This window comes from Protopterus annectens, chromosome 13.part0 (assembly GCF_019279795.1).
Source record: "Protopterus annectens isolate FY-2018-M chromosome 13.part0, PAN1.0, whole genome shotgun sequence".
NCBI lineage: Eukaryota > Metazoa > Chordata > Ceratodontiformes > Protopteridae > Protopterus > Protopterus annectens.
This window is the reverse complement of record NC_056747.1, coordinates 344,462,231-344,479,488: the sequence shown is the minus strand read 5'-3', so window position 1 is coordinate 344,479,488 and position 17,258 is coordinate 344,462,231. Positions and strand designations below refer to the sequence as shown.

Below are 17,258 nucleotides of genomic sequence, written 5' to 3'. Positions count from 1 at the left end.
CCAAGGAGGGCAGACAAACAATGAAATGAGGTGTACACACATGAATGCTTAAGGGGAATGGAAAGCAAACAAGGCTACCCATCCCCATTGTTACATAACAGGCTATACATCTTCTTATTCTCCACCAGACTGTGATACAGCCATGACAGTTCCTGCTCCCTTCTCTGAGACAAAGTGGCCCTCAATGGCTCAAGTCTACCCCACCAGCCATCTCTCTGGCTTTCAAGGTCATTAAGTTGTTCTGGTCACTACTGATACAGACAGGTACCTTGCTACTACGCTAATGCATCCACAGTAATTTTGAGTATTGTCATTTTAAATAAATCATCCAAAAAAGCCTGAAGGAGAGGGATGGGACAATTAGTGGACAGTGGGAAGGATGGAGATTAACGCAAATGCAAACTTATAGCCCTATGGCTTCTTTTATCAAGCCATTTTGGGTTAAAACAAATTAAACACTAGCACTACTTGTATACTCAGCACTGTTTTGACCAATTATCAAGTACAAAGCCCCTTTGGTATGTATCTCACTAAGCAACCCTAGTGTGTGGTCATCCCTGGTGAGATTTAGCCACAAATCAGTATTGCTAGAACTAGCTATGAACCCAAATTAGCTTCCCTAACTAAGGATAGCCACAATGCATTCTCTAGCAACAAGTAACCTCAAAGGTAAGGCCCAGATTTGCCCTGAACTCGTAATTAATGATACTACTTGCATAGAACATGTGGATATAGCAAACCTGCTGGCTAACGGCTCCAGTGAAAACTTCACTCCCATGTCCTCACCAGAAATACCCCAAAGCATTCCTAACAACTGCCCCCACCTAGCATCTCCGAGGAGCAGGTCTTAAATGCCCTCTCCAAAGACAAAAACGCGGCCTCTATGGGACCAGACCAGGCTGTGTTCTACATGGGTTAAACAGGAATTAGCATCATCACTGAGCATGCTTTTCAATCACATCCTAAGCACTGGCTTCATCCCAGAGGAATGGAAAACAGCTACCGTCTTCCCTTTGCACAAAAGGGGGTGCATCCACGGACTTTGGGAACTACAGAACCATTAGCCTGACCAGCCTTATCTGCAAGGCCACGGAACGAATCATCATGGACATAATTAACAAAGACATACGAAATATCCAAATGCTCGACCCCACCAAGTCTGGCTTTGTCAAAGGGAGATCATGCCTGTTAAACCTGGTGGACTTCCTCGAGACAGTCACCTAAATCTTTGATGAGGACAAATCTGTGCATACAGCCTACCCAGACTTAGCCGAGGCCTTTGACACAATTCCCCATGCAGGCATCATTGATAAACTCACCCAGCTGGATATCAACCCATATACTGTCAGGTGGGTTGCAAACTGACTCACTGATAGAACTCATATGGTCAGAACAGAGGACTCCACCTCCTCCAGTAGACCTGTACCCAGTGCTGTTCCATGGGGATCAGTTCTGGGACCCCTACTGTTCGGAATCTACTTCTCCGAAGTACAGGCTAAAACTAAAAAAACTGTAGCTGACAAAGTTTGCTGATGACTGCAAACTGGGAGCGATCACTGAAGCCCCTAGCAATGTCAACATCCTGCAATAAGGTCTCTCACAAACTAACTGGTGCCAAAGTCATGGTCTTAAACCTAATGCAAAAAAATGTAATAGCATCCCCTTCAACAAGGGTGATGCTCCTGCAAACTACCACATCAATAGCAATAACCTAAGCACACAGTCAATGGTGAGAGATCAGGGCACATAGGATGACAGCAACCTTAACTTCAATCACCATGTCATAATTTTATCAGACTTCCAAGGAATAGGCTCAATGGTGTCATGTTCCTTCCATGCCTGCTGCGAGATCAATTCGAGAATCTTGTTGGCAAGCTGAATCACCCAAGAATTAGATGGGTCAGTGCCAAATGCCTCCAGGAGCACAGATTCCTCCAAAGGGTTGCTGGGTTTCCAGCCACCTCTCTGTTTCAGGATTTCGGGGATGTCTCTGAATGAGACATCTGCAGGAGGTGACCGTGGGGACCCTTCGCCCTCCTCAAAATCTGTGCGTTGGGTGACAGATTCAGTAGAATCCCAATACTTCTTCTTGCATGTCCTCTTCCAATGGACCTCCTCGGTGGGATAATCTGGGGAGGATTGGAAGAGGTGGAACTACCCAACCGGGTGTCCTGGGGTTTTGGAACCGGCTGTCCCTGTTTGAGGGTTAACGGAGACTCCTGATGCAGAGAGATGGGAGTGATGGAGATGCAGAACCTGAGGGGATAGGACCAGTCTGGGTCATGGTTGTGGACAGAGTTCTCTTCAAAGTCCTAAAAGCTGACCTTCCCAGAGAGGGATAGGAACCTGTATCTGAGAGGGGGGAGGGGTTTCTGATCCTTGGACCTTCCCTGCTCTGCCACAAGGCAGAGGTCGGAGCCAAACCAACCCTTGCCAAAGCTCTAAGGTGTAGAGATGACTCCGAAGTTCTTGGAGTTGACTGAAACAGCTCGGATCCCATTGGCTAGAATTGACTCCAAAAGCTCTGTGGATCTAATAGCACACAGGAGCTCAGAGCAAGTATAGTTTCAGAGAATACAATGATCTTCCGATCTGAAGAAGACAGGGCTGGACAACTTGGATCCAAGGGTTCCAAAACCACAGGGGGAGTCAGATGAAGAAGAGTTAGAGGTGGTTTCATGGATGTATGCGTTTTCTGACCCAAAGGGGTAGGAGCCGAAGCAAAAACTGGATGGCTCTGTGCCAAGAGAATCCATCTCACTTCCCTCTCCACATCTTCCATAGTGAGGCAGACTGTTTGGAAGGAAAATCAGGTCTATAAAGGAAGGGAGAAGGTACTCTCAATGGGACCAGGTCCACAGATGGGGAGTACATTGCCCTAGGTAGCATATCCTGCAGATCAGACATCTTTGGATCTGACAAATCCTTAATTTTCAGAGATTTTGGATCCAAAGAAATGGCCCAATCCAATGAAAGACTTTTCTTTTCTCTGACCTGAGGGGGTCAGATCTGAAAATCTAATTTTCTTTTTTTAGAAGTATCCGAGGAAAATGCAGGATCCAAAGAAGGTCTTTTTGAAGTTTTCTCAGAGGTCTTTGAAGAAACAGAAAAATAGCTCAGAGAGCAACTTTTTAGAGGTTTCTCCAACTATGGCATTGCTAAAAGAAGAAGGTAAAAGACCTTTTAAAATCAATTTGTTTTTGTGTTCCGCTAACACTCGGGGATTGAATGCATGACATACTGCGCAGCTCTCTATTAGGTGGAGAAAGTCAAGGCAATAAACATAGATTCTGTCACACAGGGGAATCTACTGACCGCACTTTCCACACTTTTTAAAACTCACAGGGGCTTTTTCTTTTTCAGCCATTTTTCACTAGAAGAAAAAAACGGCTACAATGAACTACTTCAACCACAACAAAACTTGACTTAAAAGAAATTTTATTTATATATCTATCTATATATATATATATATATATATATATATATATATATATATATATATACACACACACACACACACATATACACACACACATATAAATATATATATATATATATATATATATATATATATATATATATATATATATACACACACACACACACACATATACATATACACATACATACACACACATATAGGTATATCGGTATATATAAAAACTGATTTTTTTTAAAAGGGAAGAGAAAAAAGAGAGACAACTACATACAAATGTAGTAAAGAACTACAACAAAATGTAGAAGGGTGAAGGGAGAGAAAAAGGGTGAAAGAGATATTAATAACAGTATCAGGAGTACGCTAGTATGAGAAAAGGGAAACGATTAAAGAATAATATCTCTTTAAGTACAGGAAAAACAAGTACTTATCTAGCCCAAAACATGAGAGGCAAATCACCATGTCTTTCACCTAATAGCGACAAACGAGATCTGAAGTAATGGGGGATAGCAAATTACAAGTAAGGGAGAAGCTCAAGAGTTATAAGTTGCCACGAGCTTTTACAGCAGCAGAGTCAGATCCAATGTCTCGGATCCGAACCCATCAGTTGAGGACAGAATGAAAATTAACATCATCAGATTTTCCTTTTTGCAGGGAGGCAAGCGCCCCTGCACACCCCAAACAACTTATATGTGTGTGTACATATATATTATACACACACACACACACACACACACACACATACATGTATGTATACACACATATACTTAAACTCGTGTGTGTGTGTGTGTGTGTGTGTGTCTGTGTGTGTATATATATATATATATATATATATATATATACATACACACACATACACACACACACACACACACACACACACACACACACACACACACACACACACACACACACCAACTCTGAGACTACCATACCATGTAGAAAAGGGAGTATTCTGGGAAATGGCCAACTCGGACTTTGTATATGGAAATCCGTTTTTTAGCCATTCATTCTCTGTGTTTTGGGACTTGCTCTAACAGGTCCCAACATTTCAAATGGTTACCCTCTGTCTCATTTACGGCACAAATCACAATTGTCCTGGATCTCTGCAATTCCAATATCACCACTAATATGAGAACGTGGGACCTAAATCTTCACTAACACATTAATACAACACATGGGATGGGTTTATAATCCAGCGCCTCCCAAACTCCTGGAATAAATTTCCCCTGCATGCTAAGTAGTGCAAGTCACTATCTTCCTTGAATTGTAACTTAACTGACTGGATGGGTATCCTCAAATTTACTCCTGGATTGACTGATATGGGTCTATTAAAGAAAGGCGGTTCGGCCTGAGGAATGATACTAGCAAGGCATGAATGGTGATATGACTCAGTGGCCTTGGAATCTCTACAAATCTATAAACAACTAATTATAGTGCTGTGAATACAGTACCGATAAGCAGAACATCAAGCTAAATTAAAAAAAAGCTTTTCAGTTTCTATCCACAGTGGTTCTTCAAAACCACTGGCTCCTTTTAAGCTAATTCAACTTCAATAACATCCCTGCTCCTATATTACTCACGGTTAGTAATGATCACTGCAAGAAAATAAAGTGAAGGCCCGCTTCTTAAATGGAACTTAAATTGTCCTCTTATTTATATCTTTGCACATACTAGTTGCACAATCCAATATCAGCTGCATTAAACTTGTTTCTCCAGCCTACTTTTACAATGTTTACTTAGTACCAGTACCCAACAAAAAGAGAATGTAAAACGGTCTGATAAGAGAACTCTGCAAAGCAGTGCAAAGGATTACACAGACTAGAGTAGTAGCCTCAGGACGATGATGGGAAAGGAAACAGACTAAAAAAAAAAAAACGCATTTTACATGACTTCTATGCATTCACAGATGTGTGTAGCAGCATGTCCTACATACACAGGCTAGCACAAGGCACTGTGGCAATAACAATGAAAATATAGTATTAGGGTAAATATCAAATAATTGTAAGGGAAGAAGTGCAGTAAAGCGGTGCCATGGAAGGAGGACAGAGTGATGTGGCAAGGGATACACCAGAACAAAGCAGTGGCACGTAACAGGAGGGGAACAAGGTTATGAATTTATCAGATAATGGAGTGTGGCAGGTAAGGAAGGGCAGCCTGAATACATCCAAGAAGTTAGAAAGTTTACTAGAAAGTTAGATAGTGAAAACATTTGAGAATGAAAGGCCTAGTTATGTGGTAATACAGTAAAAAATTGAGGTAGAGGGAATGGAGAACTGCAGGTAAAGAAGGAAGCAAGAGACATGGTAAGATACAGTAATGTGCTTAGGGTGTTGGACAAGATTTTCTTAGGGAGTTCTCTGCAGCAAGGCATGTAGGGTCTGCAAAAGAATGGGAAGACAGAGGAGAACATGGGAAAGAAAGATTATAAGTTGGCTAGTCAAGTGGGAAAAGGCAGAAAAGAAATGTAGAGAAAGGAACAGAAGGACAGACGGTAGAATAGGCTGGGAAAGAGGCAAAAGGAGGCAGATTAAGAAAAAGAGAACAAGGACTGAAGTAGGTGGAAGATACAGGCAAGTGGGGTAGACAGTGGCAAAATGTAGTGATGAATGAAAAAATGTAGGCAGAGGAGGCAACAAATGGGGACAGCAGGAACAAAATGGAAATAGAAAGATATTCATAGGGGAGATAAGGAGGGGTAGTCAGAATAAGAGCAATAGCGTGGAAAGAAATAGCCAGGGAATTGTTATGGCTAGGCTTGTATAGGCCCTAGGGCTGATAGCCTAGTACCAACCTATGAACCTATGAGCAATGCAAGGAACACAGGAAGGGAGGCAGCTAACAGGGAAATTGAGAAGGACTGCTGGTGCTATAACTGAAAAGAAAAGGTTGCAAGTAGGAGGGGTACTGACTGGAAGCAAGAAGTAAAATCAGCAGTGAGTGCTGACAAAGAGAACAAGGTTTTGGTCACTGGAGACTCAATCTAAATAAGGACTGCTGGACTTAGCAAGAGTGAAAAGAGACCAAATGATAGAGAAACTAACCTTGGAGGCTTGGCATTAATAACACGTGGAAGAAGATAACACTGTGAGCAATAACTGGGAGGTATACATGTATGATGTAGTGTACACAAGCACCAATTACCTTGTCTGAGATGACAGATGAGGTGGTGGCAAGCACAATGTATGGCCAGAGAGTTGGAGGCAACAGTCTCAGTGGCGTTAGCTAGTTTATCAAGATAAATTACTTTACAAGTTTCTGTCCTGTTTTCTAGAGCACTCGCAATGGGAGTTCTATGGTCTTCAAATTAATCTTGGTTCATCACTCCACTACAGTTTATCATAACAGCCATTCTCATCACTTATATTGGATTGTCTGTAATTATGTTTAGCTTACAACCCAGTTCAATGCTGAAAGGCATCTTCTGACCTCACTTAACTAGTTATCAAATAACTATTTAAATAAACAGATAAATATCAACTTTGTCAAGAGTCAACAGGGAAGGAAAACATTTCAAACCATTATCACTGTGACAATGCACAAGGAAGGTGGACTCAATATTGGAAGAAGGATAGGGTCCTAACAATAAAGACCAGATCTAAGAAGGGACAAGCTTAATTTTAGCCTGGAAAGCACGGCACTGCTTAAATCTTAGTTAGAAAGGTAAATTTCTATGATCATATCTGTAAACTAAGATTGAAGTGGGCAAGGTGTGTCACAAAAGAAAGGGAATATTTACTGAGACACTAGGCACAGGGAAAAAACAGCTGCCAAACAACATGGGACAGAAAAAGAAATGGAAACTGGGATTGAGACTGAAGAGAAAACAAGTTTGGGTAGGAACAGACCTGCAAGCAACGATGCAGGTTGTGACAGTGGACAAAGCTGGTATCACAGAAACAGTGACTAACAACAAGAAGGAGTGGAGCATGAAGGAGATGGGGTAGTGTAGAGAAAAGACAAAGTGGAAAGCTGGGAGGTTGTCAGCTTGTATATAAAAGGGTAGCAACTGTGAGGTGAGACGGCAGCACAGTGGTGAGAACTTAAAACAAGTCCCCTCAAGGAAAGGACTGTCAGTGCATGAACACAGTGCATCTTCCCCCAAACAAGTCAAGTAGGAGGATAAGAGACTGGTGGCTATGATAACTGAGTAAAGTAGGACAAAAAGCTTACAATTACAGGTGATCAAAATCTTGAAGGTTTGACCACAGAGACCAAGTGCTACAGTGCAGAGCAGATGGAAGGTGACGGAGGTCTTTAATAAGAGATTCAACCTGATGGTGGAAAACTGTACCCGGAAGGAAAGAATTCTGGAATGTGTTTCTAATTAAAACACAAGAATAAATAATGTCCTGGTGAAGGCACCATTAGCCATGTGATTCAAACATGGGGGGGGGGGCAGGCAAACAAATACAAACATGATACTGTGGGATTTAAGAGGGTGAGACAGGAGGGTCAAAATTAGTTTAGTGAACTGGAGCTAAATCAAATGGTAGCAGACATTATGAGAAAGGGTCAGATATGAGATTCCTAGGACAATCCATAAGGGTTTATGTAACAAGCAGAATGACAAACTAAAGGAAAGGTTTACTAATGTTTAAGGTTTACTGTGACTACATAAGAATGTGTGGGTACAAATTAGAGTAAAAAAAAGGATATAAAACAAGTGGAAAGGAAGGTAGTAGGGAGATGAAGGAGGTGCAAGCATAAAGGAGAAAAAATGGGGAGGGCAGCCAATAAACAAGCTGAAAGGAAGTGGCAAAAACTCTTATTTATCTATACTGCAGAAAAGAAACACTTGGTTAGGTTGAATAAGAATATGAATTAAACTGTGAATGGCACAGAAAAAGATGAGACACAGAGTGAGCAGAGGATGTAGAAAGGGAATAAGCCACCGTAAGGAATGATAATGAACATGGTCAAGACAAGCTGCCTCTCAGAGTCCTCAGGAAACAAGTCAGTATAAACGACAATTCCCTGATGCAGAACCCAAAAGATCACTGGACACAGTAGAAGTTCTTTAAAATTGTACGACAGCAAGAGTAGTTCACTTACAGGAGTAGTGTCAACATGGAAAATGAAAAAAATCATGATGGAAAGGCTGCATGCTTTCCTAGGCAACAAACAATACGATTTAAGGGCAGAAGGAGATGTTAAGTACAGCCCGTTTCAGTTTCCTGGCAGGTTTACACCACAAACTAGAGAATAATGGAGCTCTGGACTGCCTGTTGTCTCTGGCAAGGACTCTGGCTTTAGTACCAAACAGGATGCTACTAGGAAAACTGAGGGATCGGGAAGGAATGAGGCATGGAAAAAGGAAGACCAGCGTTGTGGTGAAAAAGATGATGTGAGGAATAAAGGAAGCGGTTAGAAGAGTACTGTAGGTTTCAGTTCTATGTTCACCATTCTGCACTGTGTTTGAAACAAACATACAGTGGAACAGAAAACAAACTCACTGATGACAATATATACTTGCAGCAAGAGGACTGGTAGACTTTAAGGGAGGACTAAGAAAGACAAACTGGTAGAATGATTAGCAGTTGAGGTTTAGTGCAGACAAATGCAAAGTACTGCACTTAGACAAGAACAACTCTGGTGTATAGTATTAGCGGACAGAAATAGAAATAAAGCTGATGGTTGAAGAGTATAAAGTTATCCAAGGATAATTATCACAAATGGCATCAATCACTACAAGTAAGAGTGTCATGGCATACAATCTCAGGCAGACAGAGTCTACAAAAAATGAAGCAATGTTTCCGCTCTACTGAGCTCTAGTGGGCTGCATTCCAGGCATTGTGTACAGCTTTGGAAGTTACACAATTCATAGGACTTTGTGCTTCTAGAACAACTGTACAGGAACACCACCATAGACTTTTCTGGTTTGGAGAGAAAAGAAAAGAAAACAAAAAAAAAAAAAAAGATTCTGACCACACTACAGCTTAAACTCTTCTCACAAGAGTGTATATATATATATATATATATATATATATATATATATTTTTTTTTGGGGGGGTTATAGTCATGATATTCATACAGAAAATCAGTTTGACAGAAGTGAAGAATTTACCATGAACAGCAAGGACAGAGGAAACCAGAAGGGGTCTAATCCCAAGATATGCAAATGTAGTTCTTCTCATAAATAAGGGCATTTCATCCAGGAACAAGAAGGTCATAACATCCCTGTACTCCTTCCTTATCAGACCCATTATCGAGTACAATGCCCCCTTCGGCATGTACCTTGCCAAGCACATGCAGCAGTTGGAGAGACCACAGAGGTTCCTGACCAGGAAAATCCAGGGTCTCAAAACACTAAAAGCCCTGTCCCTCTACTCAGTCTCGTACAGACTGCTCAGAGATGACCTGTGTCTGGCATACAAGGCAATTTCAGACCCAGACTTGATGGAGTTGCTGCATATGCGTAAGCCAAACTCCACTTATGCAACCCGCATGCAAGGCCTTAACCTGGTCTGTGACATTAATAGAACTTGTTGGTGGGATAGATTTGTGTCCCAACGACTCCCCCATCTGTGGAATAGACTCTCGCTCCATGTCAAGCAGAGCACCTCTCTAGCCCTCTTTAAGAGGAACCTGGACGACTGGATGGGAAACAGAAAATATATCCCTGGGATCCCACCTGTGTCCCTGCTGGACAGGAGAAACAGGTGCTGACTTTGAGGGAACATGGGCGAAATTCTTGGCTAGGCTTATAAGGGCCTCCGGGCCAATAGCCTAGTATCATCCTATGAACTTATGAATGCACTGACAACCCAGAACATGGACTACTGCAATGAGTGGTGAACAGAAAATCCAGTGAGGCAATCAAAAGGACATGAGACGCCCATAACAGGATGGAAGTGAAGGGATGGAATGGGGGGGGGTGCACAATGTTACATGCACTGAAAGTTGACAAATTAGATATAACGTACACCAGTCTAGCATAACCTAAAGTATTCCAGCAGCAAAATGGTCAAAGCATCAAAATGTTCATCTTGATGCTGCTGTAGGTTTTCGAAAGGCTAACAAAAATGTCTGAAATATGGAAATACACAAGAAGGCTTGGAGAGAATAGCAGCTATGCATGATGGCTATAAGATCCATTTAGTGGCACAAGAAATATCATTGCACTTGTCTGTTCAAATAAAGTAAGGCATAATTAATATGTTTTGTGTTGTCGGGTTGAGCAATGGCTTGCAGAATGCTTTGAGCTACCAGCACTCCCCTCGGCACATTTTAGAGCACCTGCTCTATAGTGATATATCTGTTACAATATTCGAAAGAACTTTGTCTTAACCGAAGTTCTATGGTGTTTCTAGGATGACTAAATTCTCATGTTAAACTGCATATCAATCACTCTACTTTCACAATCTTCAAGGTTCATAAAGGCTCCTGGTGGCAATGTCCTATTCTCCCCTGCAATTTACTGCCTTTATTTAACCCCCTCTCAAAGCTACAAGGGAACCCCCTAAGATCCAAGACTAGAAAGGATGGAGAAGAGCACCACATAAAGTTACAGTGCACATGAATGATGCTTTAGTTGACATCACTCATAATGAAACCTCAATTCCAGTTTCTGTCTAGATTTTCTGCACTTTTACTGAGACCTCCAGGACACAAACAGTTCAGACACTGGACCCAACAGACAACCTTAATACTAAACAGGAAGAACTAATTATGGAGTTACACCTCTGAATTAATAGCTATTAACCCTTCCTCTACCCTTTCCAGAATGGGTATTAACAACATAGCAGCTCCTTCCTAAGTTTTTACAATATATTACAGTTTTAATGTCTCCATTAAAAAGGATTATCTCAAAAGTTTGAAAAAAATCCTTGCAAAGCTAATTTGAGCAAAGAAAGTCCACCCCCCCCAAAAAAAAAGTCGCTGGACATTTGTTAAATAAAGAAAAATACTCCATCCACAGTGATTCGGTCCAGCAGCACAATTTAGAGCAGTATGTGCCTGGTCTGGGTTACCCAAACTGCATCTGTAGACCTGGTGAAAACTTGTGCTGGCTAGTCTGGAGCACCCATTTCTACCTTTTTTTTTTTTTTTTTTTTTTTTTACTTTAGCCATTAGCCACAGGGATTTAGACTAAACATTACTGAAATTTGCTCAAGGTGGGGCGGGTGGGTGCTCCTAATTAAAGGTTATCCATCTGGGGAGATGAGATTACTGTTGAGCTAAATGCAGTCCCTGCCCCATTATCACACTTTTGCTCACTCACCTGGTGGTGGAACAGCAAGTGTTTCAAGTTTCTGTTTCAATTTTTTTTAGTAAACCATAGGATCATAGGAACTACAAGGCAAGTGAATCTGAAGATCATAATCACCTTACCATATACCATCCACACAATACATCCCCAATTCTAATACAGCAAAACGTCAGATCAGGGACAAATATGTGGGTACCCATCCAATCATCAAGGTTAGTCCTAAAAGAGAACTGGTGTCGACTCTGCTTAACGTGGAGAAGCAATTTGTTCTGTAGATGGCTCAACCATTAGGTAACAAATCCATCCCTCCAATCTGTTTACTTATGTTGGGAGATGACAGCTTCCTACCACTACCACTGTTCAATGGCAACACACATTGGAATTCATCCTACACTCTCACACAGATACATGAAGAATTGACAATGATCTGGAAGCTTCCCCAAGGGAATGGGAAAAGCCTGCATCATCTCTTTCTACCTGGAAGATGTTCACTCTGTTGCAGGAGGCCTATACTGGATCATGTGGAAACATTTTAAAAAGGTTATCAGGTGCTATAACAGGAATCTTAGTGCTCAACTTAACTGAAAGGAGATATCTGAGATAGTCTCATAACGTCCTGCCATGTCCAGGGTAAAACCATCTATAAAGATGGTACAGTCTACTTCATTACCCTCATCTTGAAACATTCAACTCAGTACTGCCTCTCTCTCTCTCTGGGTTATTTACTGTGCACTACATAGGTGGAAGAACATGTTGCGATGGCCTATCCATCTACGGTACGGAATTAATTTTGAATGGAGGTTTAAAATTACTTCCAAACAGTAACAGGATGCCTTCAGCTTGATTGTTTTCTTTTTCCCCTTACAGGATTATTGCAAAAATACATAAAGACCATAGAAGTCTGTACAAAATTATGTTAATTATAGAGTGGCCAAGCATATTACTAGACAATGTACATAGAAAAAACAACAACATTTACATACAGAAATTATTAAATGAATCATTGAAGTCATATGGCACAGACTTGTATGCTTTTGCCAAGAACCAATGTGACAAGGACATCACAATTACCATGAGATGCAGTGACCTCAAAGTTGATTATGTTATCTAGAGGAGACAGCCCCTGTTTGGGAGTGAACATAAGTTTCCAGTGGTTTTGAAAAACAGTCCTGCTTTCTTTCCATTTGATGATGCACGTACAGTGAACTTGTCCATAACAGGAGTGATTTTTACTGTTTGCTATGTGGAGATGGGTTTTATCGGCCAATGACAAAGTAGATCTAGATATTAAGTCCACATTAAAGTTTGCAGCTGTGAGTGTCAGTGTCATGACTCTTTCTGTTGTAAACATCTACTCTACTTATTACCGAAAGTAGGGAGAGGGTGAAAGAAGTTGGATGGGTCATTCAGCTGGTCTGCTGGCAATGCTAACAATTCACTGTATCAAGTTGTGTATATCTTATTACACAGGGAACCTGGATTAATTTGGAGGTACAATTCACAGTGAATGCATATGCTTTACATTGAAAATGTTTTACTTTAACAAAAATGAAGTTGTACTACAACCTCCAATCAGCTCACAGAGACAGCACAGGTGCATACACATATGTACAACCACTAAACTATTCATTCAGATGTCCCTAACACACATGACTTCACATAGAGTGGACACACATACGTACTCTATGCAATTTATCATCACTTCCTCTCATATATAAATACATATGCTTCTGTATTAGTTATTACAAGTGGATCCTACCTCCTTGGATGAGTCATGGGACCGAATATTTACAATTTAAGAATGTAATTCAATTTTATTAAGGTGCTTTTTATCAAAACACTGTACTCTGTACAAAATTTTAAATAATAAAATAAAACAAAACATATTGAAAATATCAGCTAAACAAGTAAAAAAACCAACACTGCCCCATCGGTGACAATCGTTTCATACGTTGCCCTCCCACACATTCTTTTTTTTTTTTTTTGTCGTCCTCCTTCAAGAATGTAAACCTTTTACAGCTTATATAAATTCATTTACATAACCATGTAATGCCACTTTATGCACATTTCTTCACACAAATAAAAAGATAAATAAAAGATACTTTATTACATTGTGTAAGCTTATACATGTTTTTCTTACCTGGAAACTTGCACACATACATTTCTACACATCTTCATACAGATTCCTGTATATATCCCATACTTCTGCCTAAATATTCCATCCTCGAAACATGTACAGTTTTCCCTCTCAAAAATTCCACATCTACCTGCTTATACTCATTAGCCCACCCAAAACTATATACCTGCATTCAGGCTTCTTAAACCAAAAAGGCAAATCTTACCTTCCTTTTAATCTTCTCCAAAAGGATGGGCTGACCACGGACGAAGTATGGGTGCTGAAACTCAATCATTTCATCGTGGTCACGAGGCAGACCAACATCTATGTGGACAACCTTATGGAAGCCATCTGTAGCAAAAATGGAAATGCACATAAGCTACAAATAGATAACTTTAAAATGTTTCTTTGAATTTTTTTTATATATGTTGATTAGATCTTACAGTCAGAGAACAATGCTAAAATATTAAAAGCAACATTTTGAACATAACCTTAAATTTGCCTCATGGGCATTATTAGCATGCAATGATGCTTATGGTTACAACACTGAATCACAGTGCCTGCCTACATATACCCAAACAAAGTGAACTGGTGAGTAGATTGTCAGTAATGCATGTGACTGATGTCATAATGCACTTTTTTTATATCAGCTTACTTACCTCCATCTCCAACTCAGCACAATATTAAACGAACAGTTCTGCATTCCTCACCTTCAGATCAAGATAGCCTGCTCCAAACAATAATATGCTGTGACAAAAATCAGATCAGGTTTTCCAGCCAAAGAATCGATTAAAAGGGAGGTTATTAATTTCTCCCAGCCTGCTATGATGTGCACTGTATTAATTCTCAGACAACCCTATGCAAGTACAAACTAAGTGGCCACCAACGGTAGTCTAAGGATCTCCTAAGTGAAGACCAGTTTCATCTCCCTAGCTTCCAACAGGAAATGATAGTACCATGGTTAGTTCCCTATAACCAACACCTCCTAGGTCCAGCATAAGGAAGCAGACCAATCACAACTTGATAAAACATGCTTAATTGCTGCTCTGGCAGCATAACTGCTATCTGAATGTGGATAGCCAGCACCTCAGTCATGGGTCCAACCTTAATACCAATGGAGTCAGCAAAGGGCACAGTACAAATTACTCAGAACAAAACTTTTAAGTGAGTCCTCAGACAGAACTTACTGCTTACCTATACTTCACACCGGATTATTAAGTGAATAATCTAAACAGTATATCAGGAAAGAAAGAATACTACTCAAAATTACAAGTAGTAGTTATAAAAAAAACTCTGAATCTTTAGTGTTGATCTAAAATATTTCTACTAGCTTTCACATCCCCCAATGCCCTAATAATATTCTGAGGGAAAAAAACAGTACTTGATCCACTTGATCAGGAAAAAGGTCATACGAGAACAGTAAGCTTACTGACCTTTAATAGAATTCCAGAAGAGGTGTCAGTTTAGTCAGAGAGGTGTCAGCCTCCCAAATGTAATGCATCAAAGCAATACCTCAGTTACATCAATGCCATTTTGTATTAGCCCAAAAACACAGAGTAGTGTAACTTCATATTAAAAAAACTTCTTTAGCACAATACTTTCTTACAATTTACTGCATTTTAACACATCATACTGATGTATGCAAAATGTGATAAAACTGTTTTTTATTACTAAAATAAAAGCTATTCAGAACTTATTTTTGAAGATTTGAAAAGACTGACTGGGTTTCATTAATGCTGAACTGAAGAGTGGACCATTTCAGATCTATAGGAACCTGTACAGATGGGCCTGTTTCAAGTGTCTGTGCAGATGCATCTCTGCTGCTTTCCTTCATCCTCCTCTGGATAGCAAACAAAAAGAGGATGATCTTGGATTTCCCATAAAGACCCTCCAATTTCTCCTCTAATATAGTTTGTTTGTGCTTGCAACAGACTGCAAAGTCAAACAAATTCTTATGCCTTAGTAAGCAGAAATAGAGATTAAAGGTCAGACAAACATTGTGTCTCTGCAATGTCTGCCAAAAGCAAGCCAGAATACCACTGAGCTTGCCTAACACTTTTTTCGGAACAGTGATCTCATTAAGAAAAAGTGTGTTCTAACAGCATTGTCTGCTGTTCTTGTGGTAGTCACTGGCTTAAAGCTGGAGGTCTGAACTGTGTGTGCTGTGAAGTATCTACTTTCAAAATGTGTTTCTGAAAGTTTCTGGAACAGAATAAAATCAATTATTTCTGACTACTGTATTATAAATGATGAGTATCTAAATTATCTACGAAAGAAAAATACGGATCACTATGACTGCAAAATGGGAGCTTGTCACTATGACAGAGTGAAAACATCCGACAAAAAGTGCAGATATGCTGGTTATTTTCAGTCAGTCACTGACATCCATGTCCAGCTCTTCATTGCTTTAGTATTTAGTTACTACAGAACAGTTATAACTATAGAAGAAATATATGCAATTCCCAAGATGCCTTGCAATGAATATGCATGCAGTTTATAAAGTCTGTCAGTATTTTTTTTTTATACTCACTCATCAGTTGCCCTGCTGTCTTTTGTTTCCAGCAGAGAAGCTTACAGTAAGCTAGCCATACGACAATGCAATACATATATTATACACAGCACAACAGTGTCTGCTTTACTACTTATAACTGTAACTCATCAAGTGTTTGCATTGCTTTCTTACATGCTACAAAAATGTTGTGTCTTTTGGCTTTTCCCGGTTAGGGGTTGCCACAGCGGAACTCCGGTCCACTAATGATTGGCAGTAGATTTTTACGTGCCGAGTTGCCAGCTATGACGCACAACCTTCAACGAAGGTACGCCTATTCATGCATGTCTCCACACAGAAGATGCTCTAGCTGAGAATCGAACAGGACGTCTTACTGTGAGGCGACAACGCTACCGCAGCACCACCACCACAGTTCTTACATGCTACAAAAATAAAATGCTCAAATTAAGATAAAATATCCAGAAACTTTAACTGCAATGTTAAGTAAAACAAAAACAAATAAATACAAAGAAACCAAAAAAATGTAACAAACAAGATGTAAAAAAATAAATAATAATAAAGAAACCTCCCACTTGTATCACAACATTGCAGGACACACTGGGATTCATCCACTACTCTACGAGGGATGTCAGAAAAATTGACAGGGCCCTGGTAGCACTTTCAAACGGAAATGAGAAAAGATTATTATGCCATCCTCTCTCATTTGTAAAACGTTCTACTGAAACAGATCACATGGAACGTATAAGTAGAGGGTGAACTACATTTTGCAAATGAAATGAAGAGATAGTTATATTTGCATATTTTATTCAGTCTTCTCGGTACAGAAGTTAAGTATTTCTCTTCAGTGGACTAGACGGGAAAGAAATCATGCAAGTCTGTACATTAGCTTAGGTCTCCCCCAGGGGTCACTCCCAGCAAAAAGAATTTTTAGTGTCATTCTGTCTTCTGGAACACTATATAAAGGGCTCTGACTGACAGAGCTTGC

The 17,258-nt window shown here is 40.1% G+C and overlaps 1 protein-coding gene across 1 annotated transcript in view; it reads right to left on the bottom strand.

The window, feature by feature from the left end:
* LOC122787314 (heat shock factor protein 1-like) overlaps positions 1-17,258 on the bottom strand; it is a 592,645-nt gene that overhangs the window by 484,929 nt on the left and 90,458 nt on the right. Inside the window, exon 3 of the mRNA XM_044053959.1 lies at positions 13,991-14,115. Within this exon, the coding sequence (XP_043909894.1) occupies positions 13,991-14,115 (125 nt within the window). The remainder of the gene's footprint in view (positions 1-13,990; positions 14,116-17,258) is intronic.